General features: G+C 40.5%; 1 protein-coding gene across 2 annotated transcripts in view; it reads left to right on the forward strand.

Annotated features, from left to right (window-relative positions):
* Positions 1-18,370, forward strand: part of GTF2F2 (general transcription factor IIF subunit 2) — a 182,654-nt gene that overhangs the window by 148,893 nt on the left and 15,391 nt on the right. For both annotated transcript variants that reach the window (XM_075061576.1, XM_075061577.1), the window contains one exon: positions 4,844-4,943. In XM_075061576.1, the coding sequence (XP_074917677.1) occupies positions 4,844-4,943 (100 nt within the window). The remainder of the gene's footprint in view (positions 1-4,843; positions 4,944-18,370) is intronic.

Below are 18,370 nucleotides of genomic sequence, written 5' to 3' on the forward strand. Positions count from 1 at the left end.
TCCTAAAGAGGAGACTGTATCTCAGCATTTGCACATAGTACACATTGTATCTTGGCAGTGCTACTGGGGATGTGTTATGATCAGCAGCACAGGCACGGTGCCCTGTTATTGCAGGGGTGCTGTGTGAGGGTGTGAAAGGATGATGGGAACAAGAGGGAAATTTAAAATAATGAGAGAGAAAAGTGGAGACACTGAAATGGCCTTGAGGAGGTTGTTCTAGTGGCCTAATGGCAGAGCATCTGAATTCAAGCCTAAGCTACAGTCACATAGGACAGAGTAGGCCCCGTTACTCAATCGGGGGGGAAGACAATAACAGAAAATGTGGAAATGGCAGAGGTGTTTAATCACGTCTTTGTTTCGGTTTTCACCAAGAAGATTGTTGGCGATTGGACGTCTAACATAGTCAATGAGGAATGATCACAGTGAACATGAGATATGATCACAGTCTTAAATAGAGAAAGAACAAGTAAAAAATTACTTAGACAAGTTAAATGTCTTCAAATCACCAGGGCCTGATGAAATGCATCCTAGAATACTCAAGTTGCTGACTGAGGAGATATCTGAGCCATTAGCAAATATCTCTGAAAAGTCATGAAAGATGGGAGACATTCCAGAAGACTGGAAAAGGGCAAATATACTGCCCATTTATAAAAAGGGAAATAAGAACAACCTGGGGAATTACAGACCAGTCATCTTAACTTCTGTACCTGGAAAGATAATGGAGCGAATAATTAAGCAATCAATTTGTAAACACCTAGAAAATATTAAAGTGATAAATAACAGCATGGATTTGTCAAGAACAAAACGTGTCAAACCAACCTGAGACTTTTTGTTGACAGAGTAACAAGCCTTGTGGATAGGGGGAAGTGATAGATGTGGTATATCTTGACTTCAGTAAGGCTTTTGACCTTCTCATAAACTAGGGAAATACAACCTAGATGGAGCTACTATAAGTTGAGTGCATAACTGGTTGGAAAATCATTCCCAGAGAGTAGTTATCAGAGGTTCACAGTCATGCTGGAAGGGCATAACGAGTGGGGTCCTGCAGGGATCGGTTCCGGATCCGGTTCTGTTTAATATCTTCATCAATTATTTAGATAATGGCATAGAGAGTACACTGATAAAGTTTATGGATAATACCAAGGTAGGGGAGTATTGCAAATGCTTTGGAGGATCGGATTAAAATTCAAAATGATCTGGACAAACTGGAGAAATGATCTGACGTCAATGAGATGAAATTCAATAAGGACAAATGCAAAGTACTCCACTTAGGAAGGAACAGTCAGTTGCACACATACAAAATGGAAAATAACTGCCAAGAAGGAGTACTGTGGAAAAGGATCTGGAGGTCATAGTGGATCACAAGCTAAATATGAGTCAACAGTGTAACACTGTTGCAAAAAAAGCAAACATCATTCTGGGATGGATTAGCAGGAGTATTGTAAGCAAAACGCGAGAAGTAATTCTTCCACTTCTACCCTTCCCCACCTCCCAGCGCTGATTAGGCCTCACCGCTCCGGTTTCGTGTATTGATTCTTGGGCATCATATTCAGGAAAGATATGGACAATGGAGAAAGTCCAGAGAAGAGCAAAAATAATTAAAGGTCTAGAAACATGACTTACAAGTGAAGAATGAAAATTGGGGTTTGTTAGTCTGAAGAAGAGAGACTGAGAGGACATGATAACAGTTTTCAAGTACATAAAAGGTTTTTACAAGGAGGAGGGAGAAAAATTGTTCTACTTAACCTCTGAGGATAGGACAAGAAGTAATGGGCTTAAATGCATCAGCAGGTTTAGGTTGGAAATTAGGAAATCTTCCTAACTGTCAGAGTAGTTAAGTACTGGAATAAATTGCCTAGGGAGGTTGTGGAATTCTCATCACTGGGATTTTTAAGAGCAGATTGGACCAAACACAGTCAGCGATGGTCAAATATACTTAGTCCTACCATGGTGCAGTGGACTGGACTTGATGACCTCTCGAGGTCCCTTCCGGTTCTATGTTCTGTGATTTCCTGAGAAATGCAAATCTAGCGCACACTGCCCACTTATCTCTAGAAACCACTTTTGACAATGACAGGACAGCACTGAGAGGTTTTTCAGGAACTGTTTCTTGTCCTCCTTTTAGAGCATTGCCTAAAGAGAGCCTTGGAGGAGACAGTAATAAGGGAAGAATCAGGAGGGAAGATTCTAAGACCACATAGCCAGTTGAGAGAAAAGACTGAGGTGTAAGAAAGAGGGACACATGGGCCATTCTGCCCTGAATTACACCCTGTTTTAACCTCACTCACATAAGGGTTACATGAACTGAGAAAGGGCAGAATTCTTGGTCATGATGTCTGTTGGGGTTGGGAGAAGACACACAAGTTACTTTCACTGTTTACCAGGGCCGGCTCCAGGCCCAGCGCGCCAGCACGTGCTTGGCGGCATGCTGCGGGGCGGGGTGCGTTGCCGGGAAGCGGCAGGACGGCTCGATGGACCTCCCACAGCGTGCCTGCGGAGGATCGCTGTCCGTGGCTCCGTGGACCTCCCGCAGGCGTCCCTGCGTCGGAGGTCCGCTGGTCCCGCGGCTCCGGAGCATCCGCAGGCACGCCTGCGGGAGGTCCACCGGAGCCGCGGACCGCGAGCAGCCAAGCGCCCCCCACGGCGTGCCGCCATGCTTGGGGCAGCGAAATGGCTAGAGCTCCCTGGTTTACCCTCCTCTGTCCCTTCTCCAAAAATCAGTCTATTTCATTGGGAGTGCTTTGGTATCAAATCATAACGTATAACAGTAACTATTAGACCGGAAACAAAAGAAACTTTTAAAATTAGAAAAATGCTGCTTTCATTTGAAAGACGGAGCTGGGGACTATGGCAAGAATTAAATTAACCCTGGGGAAAACTACTCCCAGACAGAAGAAAAATTGCTAACGCTTATGTAGTGAAGGTGTTTAAAACTATATTTTTGTTCAGGGTTGGCTTTAATTAGGAATGTTGGCATACTTTACTTGGGTTAGAGTACAAGGCAGATGTATTTTTAAGACACCCTGAAACTATTAAGCAAATAACATCTTTACAAAATCCCAAGGAAGTCGATATATATCCTGTAGAAGAAAATATAACTGCGACCCATGCTCAGAGTGCTAAATGAAGGATTTGATTGAACCTCCAGCTGTGTATATAGTAGATTTCTTATTTTCCTTCTGAAATTCTCTAAAATAAACACAATTGTTTCTGTCAATATGATTTATTTTTCTTGTAGAGACACAAACGAGAGATTCTCCCATTGTCAATGTAAACTGGAAAAGTTATTGTTGGATTTAATCTTGTATATCTGACACATTGGTCTTCAAATAAAATTATGTTTTGAAAAGATACAGGTGCATGAATAGGAAAGAACTAAAGAGATCAGAGAACTTTGATGATTTTAATCACATTTTTTTTATATTATCTGGTTATAAGGTGTGTATTTTGTGTTGCCTAAGGCCACATCTAGACTACCCCATATCGGTGGGTTAAAATCGAATTGCTCGGGATCGTATATTCACGTCTCATCTAGACGCGATATATCGATCCTGAGCTGCTTATATCGATTCCGGAACTCCACCAGCACAACGGAGTTCCGGAATCAGCATGGCGAGCCGCAGACCATCGGATCCCCGCGCGGTGAGGACGGGTGAGTAAATCGATTTTAGATATTCGACTTCAGCTACGTTATTCACGTAGCTGAAGTTGCGTATCTAAAATCGATTTTCCCCTGTAGTGTAGACCAGCCCTTAGTGTCAATGTTCTTTTCTTCAGTCCCAGACAGACTTCACTGTTCGCTTGGATCATGTATGATTAAAAATTGATATTTGTATCTGTAAAGTATGCCTTTAGGGGAAAAATACTTCACTGGTTGGAAGGTTTCATTTTATTTAAATGGTGACGTCAAGGAGAAATTAATTTAAATTTTTTTCGGGGCAAGTTATCCTATAACTTTCTACTACAGAGTTTCTTGCACCTTCCTTTGAAGCAATTGTTTATGCCAGTGATACTGAACAAGATGGAGGGCTGGGTCTGGCCCAGCACAACAATTCCTTTGTCCTTTTAGTGTGATGGAATTAGCAAAAATTGTGTAAATCTGAACCTTAGACTAGATATTCAAAAATTGATGTGCAGTAACTTTGGACTAAGAGATAGCTTTATGGTCACTTTTGTTATATATCTTAGCATGTTGACTAATCATACGTTGTTCCAAATTTGGATAACTTTATCCCTGCATTCATGCTTTTATAAGTGATGTGCAAAAAAAAAATTGTGCACTTCATTGCTTCTTTATCATGCAAGATGAAGGTCTGAAAAGTCTCTTCTGCATGTTTTTATATTTATCTTTAAAATACTAAGGACATTTGGAGGACTGCATAGCTGAAGTGAATGTTTTCCACAGCCTTCCATTGAATGAACTATAGGTGTGGATTTGAATCTTTAACAAAGAAAACTTTTTCTCTCAAGAGTTTATCATGCCTTTGAGTTAAATTATGGTTAATAAATCTGACCATCCCCACTCAGTTGCTTTCATTATCTCCTGATGGCTTACTTCCAAGATTTCCTAATAGTCCATAGGGTTCTTGAGCAAAAATAGGATAGACAAGACCTGATTTAAAAAAGAAAAAGATTTATGATTAATCTGGTATTATAGTATATTTGCTGTATAAAAAACCCCCCAATTATAAATATTAAAAGGGGGAAGAGTGTACAAATACTACTTTTCTTTGCAATTCACCTTTGATTAGAGTTGGTCCATACTTGTTGATTCTTAGAATAAATTCAGTAGCGGTATGTGTATTGTGAAGTTTTTAATAGTTATACTCTTTCTCTATTGAAGGCTACAGATAGAAGAATCTTCTAAACCTGTAAGACTATCACAGCAATTGGACAAAGCTGTAACAACCAATTATAAACCTGTGGCTAATCATCAGTATAATGTAAGTTACTTTAATCTTTTTCCCTGCTAATCTTAATCACTACAAGTCTTTAAGGAATATAGTTGTTCTATATAATGACCCCCTTGTGGGTCCAGGCTTTCTGTGGCCTCTTTTCATATCAAAAATCTTCACCTTTGAAAATCCCTTATTTCTATGGTATAAAGATTCTGCCTATGTTTTGTTTCCTGGATAACTTCCATCTCTCTGGAGTCCAGCACCAATCCAGTGGCTAAGAACTGCTGATTCTAATTCCTCTTTGTTGCATGGCAGAGGCATAGCGGAACTTTCCTCCCTGTTTTTCCTTCCACAACCTCTTTCTGCTGTTTTTATTACCTCTCATCTTTAGTCATGTCTGAAATTCAATTTCATGGCCTTAAGGGCAGAGACACTGTACCATGAGATGGTACATTCCACTTTTGGGTCATGCATAATATATTCTGCAGATGTGAAAGGCTAAGGAAGTATCTTTAAATTCCAAGCCTTTGCAGCGAGTTTCCTGAATGACGGGAAACAACTAGTAAAGCTTTGCATCATTATTCCTTGATAGTACATATTTTCTGTGTCAATTACTCTAATAATATTACATCCATATTGCAGGTCAATGTCATCTGGTATGAATACAAGCTATAATGCCCTCCTTCTTAAAAGATCCTTTTTGTGCAATTTGTATGTATGCATGTATAATAAGCAACTTAGATGTTGAATGCAAGGAACATTGTTAAAATTAAATCACACTAAGAATTAGTCACTGTATGAGTCATTTGCTCTTTTGTACTTCTGGTTAAGATTTTATTTACATAAAACAAATGACAACGCGTATGGTACACAGCCATTATTTTAGAATACAATCCAATTTAAGACCTGGTCTACACTTAAAATCTAGATTGATGTAGCTACATTTCTCTGAGTAGGAAAAACTCACTTCCCTTTGTGGCATAGCTATGCCAACCTAACCCATGGAAAAGATGCAGCTAGGTCAATGGAAGAATACTTCTATCGACCTATCTACTGCCATTCAGGGAGGTGAACTACCTACGGTGATGGAAAACCCCCTTATGTCACTATAGGCTGCGTCTACACTATGGGATTAGTGCAGCATAGCTATGGTGCTGTAGCTATGCCACTGTAGTCCCCATAGTGTAGACAGCTTATTCTAACAGGTCACAAAATAATCATTCCTTTCTCAGAGCACACTGCTTTTATAGTAGCTATAGTCTAAGGACTGATCTACACACAGATTTCATACCAATATTCCAGTTAGGAATGTGACCTTTTTACCAAAATAGTTATACTGGTAAACTCTTTAGTGTAGATGCAGTTATACCAGCATGCATGTGCCTTATCCTGGTATAATTTATTCGTCTTCCAATACTGAAATAAGCAACAACAGTAAACTTCTGTCTCACACACTGGCTAACAAAAAATCAGGTAAATGGTTTCCTTAAATATTTCAGTCCTTGTATGACCCCCCGCCCCCCAAACCCTGGATTTAAAGATGAGTGGTTCTTTACAACCAGTCTCATCAAATAAAAGGTTCTTCTGATCTCAAAGGACCAGCCACACACCCAGGTCAATAAACAACTCAGATCTTACCCAAAAATCACACTGATGTCTGTCCTTTAATATCTAAAATCTAAAGGTTTATTTATAAGAAGAAAGAAAGGTGAAAGTTAAAATTGGTTAAAGGAATCAAATACATACAATAATTGCAAAGTTCTTGGTTCAGGCTTGTATCAGTGATGGAATAAACTGCTGGCTTGTTAAGTCTCTGGTTGCTTCTAAATCATTGGAAGAACCTCAATCCTTTGGTTAGAATGCTCCCAATAACAGAAGTCCATAGTCCAGAGGTTTGAGCATGAAAGAGGCTGGACCAGGAAAGAGGCAAAATAGAGGGATTTCCAGGGCCTTTTATAGCTTCTGGCATGTGGAAGGAAACCAGTTGTTTCAAACAAAGCCCTCAACACAGCTAATGGAAAATTACAGGTAAAAGATGGGAGTTCAGAGTCACGTGGCAAGTCACATGTCCATGCCCAATTTCACTTAGTCATAGCAGGAAGCCATTACCTATACTTCAGATGGAATGTTCACAGGAAAGTCTGTTCAGTTTAGATGATCGTCTCCCATGGTCCATTGTGAGTTAAGTGTCCTTTTGATGGGCCACTCAGTTTGAATAGTTCCTCCAAGATGTGCTAGCTAACTACCTTGTGGGCATTACCCCAGAAGCAAACATTTGAAATACAGGTATAGAGCCAGTATTCATAACTTCAAATACAAAAATGATACATGCATACAAATAACATAATTATATTCAGCAAATCATAACCTTTCCATAGACATCTTACATGCCACATTTTGTACAAGATTTGTTGCAAATATATAACAGTGGTTGCAGCAATGATCTATATGGTCCTATTTTAATCAGAGAACAAAACACCATATTAGGGGTTATACTACTTTGTCTGTACCACTGTAGTTAAAGCAGTATAACTTTTGTGTATAGACAAGCCCTAAAGTTTTAGTCTAGTTATAGACTACAGTCATGATGCTATTGATACAACAACTTTTAACAGTCTTGTAACACAGTTGTCCCCCTAGCCTATTACTAGATCTCCTAGGATATGTCTACACAGCAAAGAAAATCTCATGGCTGACCCATGCAGCTGACTTGGGCTCCTGGGGCTTGGGCTCAGGTACTATTTCATTGCTATGTAGACTTCTGGGCCTGGGCTGGAGCGTGGGCGCCGTGTGAGCCACTGGCTGGGGGCGGCTAGCCCCCAGACTCCCGCCCCTTCCACCCAAGGTCCTGCCCCTTCCGTGCCCCTGGAACCCAGATCCTTCCCACCATGGTTTCCGGTCCCCGCACCAGGCTGTCTAGTGCCTGCAGTCTCCCCCAGCCTCGTAGCGCCAGGAGGGATAGCGCACAGCAGCACCGCTGCAGCCTCCCCAGCGTGCCAGGAGGGAGAGCATGTGGCACTGCTGCAACCCTGGGAAGCAGGGCCCTGGAGTTTCAGTATGGGTGAGGCCTCGCCTGGCTGTTTGGGAAGGCAGAGCCTCTCCAGCCTCCCCTGCCCACCGCCCATAGGCTGGAGCCTGAGCTCTGGAACCCTCCCACCTCACAGGGTCCTAGAGCCCAGGCTCCAGCGCAAGCCCAGACCTCTACCCAGCAATGAAACAGCACCGTAGCCCAAGCCCCATGAGCCCGAGTTGGCTTGCCCATGTCTAGTTGCTTTGTAGACGTACCCCTAATGAGAACGTGGTTGTAATATGGGAGTACCCAAATTGTAACATGGTTAGCAGTTTGCAGCTGGTCATGTTGATATAAACATCCAGAAGACATACAGTAGGTATCCAGTATGGTTAGTTGTAGAACTTCTGATGGAAAAAGCCTATTAAAATCCCTCCTTCATTCCCCACCAAATGCCAGTGGAGGGCTGTTTTCTACAGTAACTTCTCCAGTCTGTGGAATCTAGGTTTAGATGTCCCAAATGGTGAATCTTCTCCCATTTCTCTTAAAAGATCATTCCACAATCTTTTAAGATCTCACTATTAAATTTTTCCTGACTTTTTCAGGATGAAATTATTTTCTTAAGCTCATTCCAATATTCTCAGTTATACCACACTGCTCTAATAAGGGCAGCAGTTACTGGGGGACAGGAAAAATATGAAGTAATCTGGGAAGGGGGAAGAAGGGAAATCATCTACCATGGAAGAGGGAGACTCCCAGGAAGGGCAAAAATGAAAGGAATGGGACAAATGAAAGGGATGGAGCTACTGACGGGAAGGTGCATAGTAAGAGGGATGTGAGTATGACTGCACCTCTTCGCCTTCCCCTGCCCCATGATGGGAGGTACAAAAGGAAAGGGTAGGAAGAAGAACTGGAGGTGGGCAGGGGGAGTGATATCTGCAATCTCTTTTCTTTACTTTTTTTTTTAATGACATTCCTCATCCATCAGTATGAGAATGGAGGGGAAGAGATTCTTTCTCTCCCAAAATGCAATTAACCCTGCCTTCTCACTAGAATATTGTAATTGTAATGTTATTGTAACTGGTAATTGTAACTTAGAGTTTTAGTTCTTTGGGGAAGGGAATTTCTCCGTATATATTTATAAATGCATGCCTGTAGTATTATAACAATGTTCTCATGGCTATGAAACTTCTGTTGCTTTACTGTCTTTTATCATATGCTAACAAAGCTCTCTAGGCTCCATTAACTCTGTCTACATCACTTTCAGTTTGTTTGTTTTAACAATGCAAATAAACAGAATAATATCTGTTGGATGATAATGCAGTCAATAAATAAGACTTCACCTCTGAGTTAATTTTTTTAAAAGTTATTACTTTAATGAGCAGTGCAAAATCATTAACTTTACCTAATAATCTTCAACCATTTGTACCACAACAAGAGTGATAAACACCTAATATATGGAGGAATGTATTATATAGTATTTATTTTCAATTTCCCAAGTTTCTTGAAGTCTTAAATTGAATGCTGCAGATATTGCTGTGTATGGAGCTCACTGTGGCCTTGTTAGCAGTAAGACTTGTATTGTTTGTCAGATGCTTTTGCAGCAATATTGGTCAATAAGTCAAGCCTGAAATCTGACTGACTTTAATATGATTTTGCAAGGCCTGAGCCCTAGGAGTGAGATCGTAGCATGTAACTTATTGCCTGCAGTGATGGGTCCCAAGACATTTGTTTCCCTCATAGAAACAGAATGAAAAGTTATTGGTTTAGGGTTTCTTAATTTTGTTCAGCCATAAGAAACTATGATGATGGGCACTATAGTAAAAACATAGAAAGAGCATTTCAGAGGCATTGTCTCTGATGTAGCATGGGCCATGGCAGTCCTAGATACATCCTTTCAGAAGGTGCTGCATGCTCTTCCCGCAACAGGAGCCCAATTTGCTCTTATCCTCTCTCCTATTTAGAGAGACTAGTGTCACTGAGCAAAGTGGTGGGAAAATGTCTTGTCCCTTTTCCCCTCTAAAAATACACCCATACAGGGCTAGTCACCATCTAGCTGTAAACATCTTGATGTTGGTTTAATAAATATCACCACTTCCTTGTTGAGAAATTTTCTGAAGTACTCACTATTTATGTAAGCTTCAGACAATGTTTTAGGGATTTGTGCTCCATTTAGGTGGTTCTGCAGACTAACAGACCACATTAATTTCAAGTGCTTATAAATGTGTGAAAACAGCACTTTACAATGCAAAATATAATGGTAGGGAATTAAATTGTGTGTAGAGAACATTAGCAGTAAACAGTGTTTTTTTTCTTTAAAGGGTATTCATCCATATTACCACCAGTCCAGACACCTGTCCCACATACGTAGACATCCCCTGGCCCTCAGATGCTGAAGAACTTCCAGTCAGGCTGAAAGACTTGAGCCCCCAAAACCCTTCACCGTTTTTCTAAGACCGTTGCTTCCCCTTGTACTGCCATCAATCCCCATTTCCAGCATCCATCAGTGTTTACCACTCTCTTCCCTGACCTGTCAGTTCCTTTCCTTTAGTAGCTTCTTTCTCCTCTTTCAAATCAGCTGCAAGCCCTGCCTGTCACTAGCCTCTCTTTCCCTGTGACTGCTCCTATTTGCTGCTGCAAGAGACCTCTTTTCTGTCCGTTGTTGGCATGGGCTTTGCTTACTCAGTCTGACCCTATAACCTTCCCAATCTCTCAGCACAAAGCCTACCACTTCCATTTCTCTGCTTATGCATGTCCACATGTCCTCCAGGTTGACTCAACCTCATTCATTTTGGCTGCATTTACATTGAGGATGTCTGAAACTCTCCCACCTGTGGTATAGTATTGGTAAAACTCCACTGTGCTAACAGTGAGAGTACTAAATATAGGCTGATCTCATAGATTTTTACCACCATGCTAGGTAACCCTGCTCACAGCACGGCTAGACTACATGATTGAAACACCAGCAGTTGCTGGTACCATGTCTTACACTGATGCTGCTACTGTTGCTGAAAGAGTAGAACAATTTTCAGAAAAAGCTTAGGGAGTACACAAGACCTTACTTCAACACACAGTGTGAAATCTCTTCAGCAAATGCACATTTGGTTGTATTTCAGAATACCGGGCAGATCAAGAAAGCAATTTTGAGTTGGACTGTGAATTTCATTGTTAAATTAATTGCGTTTATTTGTTTGCTAGAGTAGTGTCTTTGCAGGCTGAAGTGATAAATGTAGGGGTATTTCACTGACTACAGAATAGTTCTTTATTTTAAAAAAAGGAGTTTTGAAAAGAATACAGAACGTTTTTAAAGCTTCTTTCAAATGTTTTTTTAAGAGAACTTTTTACTTTCACCTATCACGTCTTTTTCTTCGTCTTTGTATTAACCATCTGCTGAAGAAATATAATACGTGTCTGTATTAATGACGCCTTCAAATAGGGAATCTTGGCAACCTTCCAGTAAGACTAGCGACACACTGTGAAGGTAAACAAAGAAGAATTGATCTTGTATAAAGAATTGCAGGGGATAAAACAGCAACTTCAGTGCTTACCATCCGATCCCAAAACTACACCCTTATGATATCCAAATATATTTTAATATTTTGGCTTTTTTAATTTAAGAAAATATTAATTTAGCTTATACAGTGTCTATATATATCATGTTACACACACAAACTGTTTTGGTTCTCTTGCACGAGGTATCTTGTTACAAAAGATGAATAAAGTTAAAGTGAGGCATTGTAACTTTATAAGAACTGTCATGTCAGTCCTCACAACTGTGGAGAGAATGCTGCAGCAATACCATATTTTTTTTAAAAATATCAGTATTCACACTGCTTTTGGTGCTCCTACAGTGCAGTGGGAGCTGTTCCTGAAGTTTTAAGCTAATTTTGAGCATCGCTAATTAACATGACTGAGATACAGATTGAAAATAACTGAATGTTTCCAACAAAATAATGAAGTTTTAACAATACAAGACCTCACTCCTAGAGTAATCTTTGCTAAGAAGTGAGGAGTGATAATCACTTTTATGTGTGAATTGTTGTGTGGATTAATGACTTATGAATTCTAGAGTACTCATTTTTATAGAGAGCACTTGTCTGTGGCTTAGATAATCAAGAGAATGCAAAATGAAAGCTCCCAATGGGAAGAAATTTATTAGCCTATAAAATTGCAAGGTAGCAGAGAAACAGAAATGTTGTCCATTGCCATTTAGCAGATAATAAAATAGCAGTATTTCAGCTCAGTTAAAAAACAAAATGCATACTGTTCCATAACATTTTCTTGGGGTCAAAAATTAGATATTGCAGTATGTGAGAACCTTTGATAAAATAGTCCCATAAAAGGCTAACAGCAGTGGGGATTGTTTTGAGGATCTCCTCATAATAATGTGGTGCAAGATCACTTGATTTCCTCCTCTGTGTAGAAAGTGTTCATTTTAGAGAGTAAGCATCTTTGCTTGACAGTGTCAAATTTTAACAAGTTGTTTCTCCAAGTGAAGATAATCAGTCTCTAAACAAGTTTTCTCTAAATCTCACTTGTACAGATACAAGGATGCTGAATGAAAGGCGGGAGGATTTAGCTCATATTTTTGCTTCAAAAAATCCCTTAGACTGTTTTTTTTCTCTCACTTAGTTTGACCTTCCACCTCAGGGTGTCGTTTGGTTTGGTTTGGTTCTTGAGTGATTGATAGGAACAGAAAATTCCTAAAAGGATTTTAGGAAATCAAGTCAGTGGTACTCTTCTGGAAAAATCATTCAACCTGCAGTGACAAGCTCTCTCCACCTTTCATGCCCAAAATCTCAACAATTATGTTTTTAAGTTATTGAAGTCACCAAACTCAAAAACAGGCAAAGGATAATGGACTTTTGCCACGGAAGAGAAATCAGATTATCATAGAATCATAAAACTGGAAGGGACCATGAGAGGTTATCTAGTCCAGTCCCCTGCAGTCAGAGCAGGACTAAATATTATCTAGACCATCCCTGACAGGTGTTTGTCCAACCTGCTCTTAAAAATCCCCAGTAATGGAGGTTCCACAACCTCCCTAGCAATTTATTCCAGTGCTTAACCACTCTGACAATTAGGAAGCTTTTCCTAATGTTCAGCCTAAGCCTGCCTTGATGCAATTTAAGCCCATTGCTTCTTGTCCTATCCTCAGAGGTTAAGTAGAACAATTTTTCTCCCTCCTCCTTGTAAAAACCTTTTATGTACTTGAAAACTGTTATCAAGTCCCTTCTGTCTTCTCTTCTCCAGACTAAACAAACCTCATAGATCATGTTTTCTACACCTTTAATCATTTTTGTTGCTCTTCTCTGGACTTTTTCCATTTTCTCCACATCTTTCCTGAAATATGGTGCCTAGAACTGGACACACTACTCTAGTTGAGACCTAATCAGCGTGGAGTAGAGCGGAAGAATTAGTTCTCGTATCTTGCTTACAATACTCCTACTAATATATCCCAGAATAATGTTTGGTTTTTTTGCAAGAGCATTACACTGTTGACTCATACTCAGCTTGTGAATCCACTATGACTCCCAGATCCTTTTCCGCAGTACTCCTTCCTAGGCAGTCATTTCCCATTTTGTATGTGTGCAACTGATTGTTCCTTCTGAAGTGGAGTACTTTGCATTTGTCTTTATTGAATTTCATCCTATTTACTTCAGACCATTTCTCCAGTTTGTCCAGATCATTTATTTTAATCCTATCTTCCAAAGCACTTGCAATCCTTCCCAGCGTGGTATCGTCCGCAAAATTTATAAGTGTATTCTCTATGCCATTATCTAAATCATGGATCTGCAACCTTTGACACACGACCCACCAGGATAAGCACCCTGGTGGGCCAGGCGGGTTTGTTTACCTGCCACATCCACAGGTTCGGCCGATCGTGGCTTCCACTGGCCTCAGTTCGCCGCTCCAGGCCAATGGGGGCGGCAGGAAGCGGCAGCCAGCACATCCCTCAACCCGCACTGCTTCCTACAGCCCCTGTTGGCCTGGGAAGGCAAACGGCGGCCAGTGAGAGTCGCAATCGGCAGAACCTGTGGGCGCGGCAGGTAAACAAACCATCCTGGCCTACCAGGGTGCTTACCCTGGTGGGCCATGTGCAAAAGGTTGCCAATCCCTGATCTAAATCATTGATGAAGATATTGAACAGAATCAGACCCAGAACCGATCGCTACGGGAATCCACTCATTATGCCCTTCCAGCATGACTGTGAACCTCTGATAACTACTCTCTGGGAATGATTTTCCAACCAGTTATGCACCCACCTTATGATAGCTCCATTCTAGGTTGTATTTTCCTAGTTTGTTTATGAGACGGTCATGCAAGACAGTATCAAAAGCCTTACTAAAGTCAAGATATACCACATCTACCGCTTCCCCCTACCCACAAGGCTTGTTACCCTGTCAAAGAAAGCTCTCAGGTTGTTTTGAACCATTTTGTTCTTAACAAATCCATGCTGACTGTTGTTTATCACCTTATTACCTTCTAGGTATTTGCAAATTGATTGCTTAATTATTTGCTCCATTATCTTTCTGGGTACAGAAGTTGAACTGACTGGTCTGAAATTCCCCGGTCCTTATTTCCCTTTTTATAGCTGAGCACTATATTTGTCCTTTTCCAGTCTTTTGAAATGTCTCCAGTCTTCCATGACTTTTCAAAGATAATTGCTAATGGCTCAGATATCACCTCAGTCAGCTCCTTGCATATTTCAGGATGCATTTCATCAGGCCCTGGTGATTTGAAGACATCTAACTTGTCAAAGAGTAGCAGCCATGTTAGTCTGTATCCGCAAAAAGAACAAGAGCACTTGTGGCACCTTAGAGACTAACAAATTTATTTGAGCATAAGCTTTCGTGGGCTACAGCCCACTTCATCGGATGCATGTAGTGGAAAATACAGTAGGAAGTGAGATATATATATATATACACACACAGAGAACATGAAACAATGGGTGTTACCATACGCATGCTAGTGAGAGTGATCAGTTAAGGTGTGAGCTATTACCAGCAGGAGAGAGAGAGAACTTTTTGTAGTGGTAAACATCCAAGTTGCCTTCCACTTTCAAATTCTCAACCAGTTCCTCCCTATTTGTCAAAATCAAGTCTAGACCATCCTCCCCCCAGTAGCTTTCTCAACCATCTGAAATAAAAAATTGTCTCCAATACATTCCAAGAATTTGTTGGATAATCTGTGCCTTGCTGTGTTATATTCCCAACAGATGTCTGGGTAGTTGAAGTCCCCCATCACCATCAAGTCCTATGCTTTGGATGTCATGTAAAAAAACCTAATCCACCTCTTCTTCTTAGTTAGGTGGTCTGTAGTAGACTCCTATCATGACATCACTCATGTTTTTTACCTCTTTTATCCTTACCCAGAGACTTTCAACAAGTCTGTCTCTTATTTCTATTATGTAGGATCCCAGGACCTTAAAAGAGCCACAATTGGAGCTATCCTCTTCCTTTCTCCTTCCTACTGGACCTGGCTTTTCTAATATCAGAAGCCTTTGTGGCAGCCATAGCATGACCGGATAATCCCGCCCCTGCTCCTCCTAGCTTTAGGTTCAGAAAGTGCTTACACTTAACCTCTTTGGGTCCACCTGTTAAAATTATGTTGATCCCGGTCTATGTGTCTCTTCTTATGATATCTTATATATTATGGGTGTACCATATAAAACTCACTTCAGATATATTTATAGGCTAAAGGCCTGGTTCTCTACAACTATTCTGCATTTGTCCCAATTTGCCAAATGCCACACGGACCTGACTTCCCTGAGGACTCCCTTCAAGAGACAGTTCCTTATGAGTTGAGGCATTTTGCTCTTGAAGGACTTTCCTGTCTTATGATGGAACATCACTGAATTGCATCCCTCCAAAGAGCTAGAGGTGCTTTTCCTACATATTAAGTTATAATGTAGTGCTGCTATCCAACTGCATCCTACTGTCAGAAGTTAATTGATGTTACCAGTTTTCATTTCAGCCTCCTAGTTGATTCCTCCAAGATTAGCAAGGTGCTGTTTGAGAAAGCAAAAAGTGAGCTGCCTTTCACAAAGTTGATTCTGCTGTGGCTACTTTTGCTGGAAAAACCCCTCTCCCAGTAGAGGACAGTGCCAGTCCTTGAGTCCCTCAACACAAAGTTATCACTGTCTTATAAAAGAAGTCCCATTCATTTTTCTGTTCTTGCCTAACAGTCTACTTATCAGCTATATGCTTGGAAATAATTACAAGTTATTGACGGGATTAGGAGGTCCCTCTGGGCACTACAGTATTGCCAATGTTAGCAACTGGCCTCCTAAACTAGTGTTGAGAGGTGATTAATGGCTTCCCCCTCTCCAGTTCTCCCCCCCCCCCCCATGGACAGGGAAGGGTGAGTCAGCTGCATTTTTATTTACATTGCAGTAAATAAGGTAAAAGGCCAAAGTGACCAATGGCTAACACATTTTTCAGCTCCAGTCTCACTGATCACTGATGTTTATGTAAGTAAGAGACCATCTACCTAAAGACTGACCTTGTCCTAAGCAAAGCTGGTCATTTGACGTTTTTTGTTCTGTTTTGTTTTGAATTAATGAAGAAGATTCTTGTTGCCCAAAGGGACCAATACTCATTCATCCTTGAGCCCACTTCCTGAATTTCTGAATGTATAAGCATATTAAACTAGTCTTTCTCGCTGTACTTTCTGCAAAAGATACTTTAAATTTCAATAGAGGAGGTTTTTATTCAAGGCTGTTTTTAAAGAGTCCCTCAGTACAATGGATGTGCTTGAGCATGAAACAGCCAAAGGGAAGATACTGGCAGAAACCAAGCTGAGAGACTGTAATTTCCAACAGGAGCTTTATATTGTTTGTAGTCCTATAGTAAGTTAAACTGATTTTAAAGATATGTTTGATTCCTCTCTCTTCTGTTTCTTCCTCCCAGCTCCCATCTCCCTCCATATTATGTTGTCACTAGGGGACATGACACTGACTTTGGGCAGGCCAATGAATCTCTGTCTTCGTTTCCTCCCATGTAAAATGAGGATGATTCTTCCTTACTTCATATATTTATTATTACTATTAATTATAGGGATGTTATTCATTAATATTTAAAAAGCTATTTGAGCTCCTCAGATGGAAAGTGTTATATGCACAAAGTATTATTACAGCACTTAGATACCACAATAATAGTGAACACTTCAGAAACACCAAAAAGAGATTAGTTGCAGAATGCCAAAGTCTGCTCTTACTTGCAAACATGCCAATCTGGAATAACTCCGTGGAAGCCAGTCTCATTATTCCAGACCTGCACTGGTGTAATGGAGAACAGAATTGGCTGATAACATATAAAGATTAAAAAAAAAGAAAACCAAAAGCTATCCTTTTCATTTTATAAGTAGAGTTAAGGAAATCCATGGATAGGCCTTTTTACCTATCAAGTAATGGGACAATGAGCAATTGCCACTTTACAGCAACAACCTCCAGCAGACCAAATGCATGAATTTATGTCAGTTATTTGTCAAAATACAAATAAAATCACTAATAGAACATTGTCATCAGATCGATGGCTTTACCTTTTAAAATAGTGTGGCTTCACTTCATGTCTGTCTTACTTTCAGAAAACGATGATTTATGTGATAGCCATCTTCTCCTTTGATACTAGCTCAACTGATATGACAAAAGAGCCCTTTCCAGAGAATACTAATCATAAGTGCTCACTACAGAAAAAAACAAACAAAAATTTCACTGTTCCTCAGGGTGGGATCTGTCTTCCTAAGTGTGTGTACAGCACCTAACATGGTGGGACTCCATTCATGACAAGTACCTTCTGGTGCTCCTGTGATACAGATTATATAGGTATACATGACAATAAGATTATCAGGCTCAGATAGGATGTGGCAGATTCATAGAGTTTTAAGACCAGAAGGGACTGTTATGGGTACACAATTAAATACATTTTAAAAGTCTCTGATCTGCCAACACCAAGTGTTTCTGCATCAAGTGCATAATGCTCAGTCGACCTAAAGCACAACAGTAGTAATTTAGGAAGTGAGCTTGAGAGACAGAGTTCAATGGGAAGAAGTTAGGTGCTCAGTATACCCATCTTCCCCTGCCCCAACACCAGGAAATTAAGAAGTCCAACCCTACCCTGGCTAGACATTAAACACAATGTTAAGACTTTGCAGACTGAGACTCAAAGAGAGTTCCCTCCACAGTGACATGCAGAGAACTTTCCAGTCATAAGACAGTAGGTATAGCACATTGTGATACTTCTAGCAGAAACAGGCACTTTTACTATTTCTCTTCCACTCTCCACCTCAGATAGTAAAGGGCCAATCAGCCCAGATATTCCTACCCTTCATGTTACGCACCGCAACAGATAGCCCCAAAATTGTGTGTTCCTTCCTCAATATACAGTTGTACGTCTGCCTGGACTCAGGTACAATAGTGTTTCTCTATGGTACAGATGTAACCTGCAAATCTTACTCAGTT

Source organism: Chelonoidis abingdonii, chromosome 1, assembly GCF_003597395.2.
Source record: "Chelonoidis abingdonii isolate Lonesome George chromosome 1, CheloAbing_2.0, whole genome shotgun sequence".
In the NCBI taxonomy this organism is placed as follows: domain Eukaryota; kingdom Metazoa; phylum Chordata; order Testudines; family Testudinidae; genus Chelonoidis; species Chelonoidis abingdonii.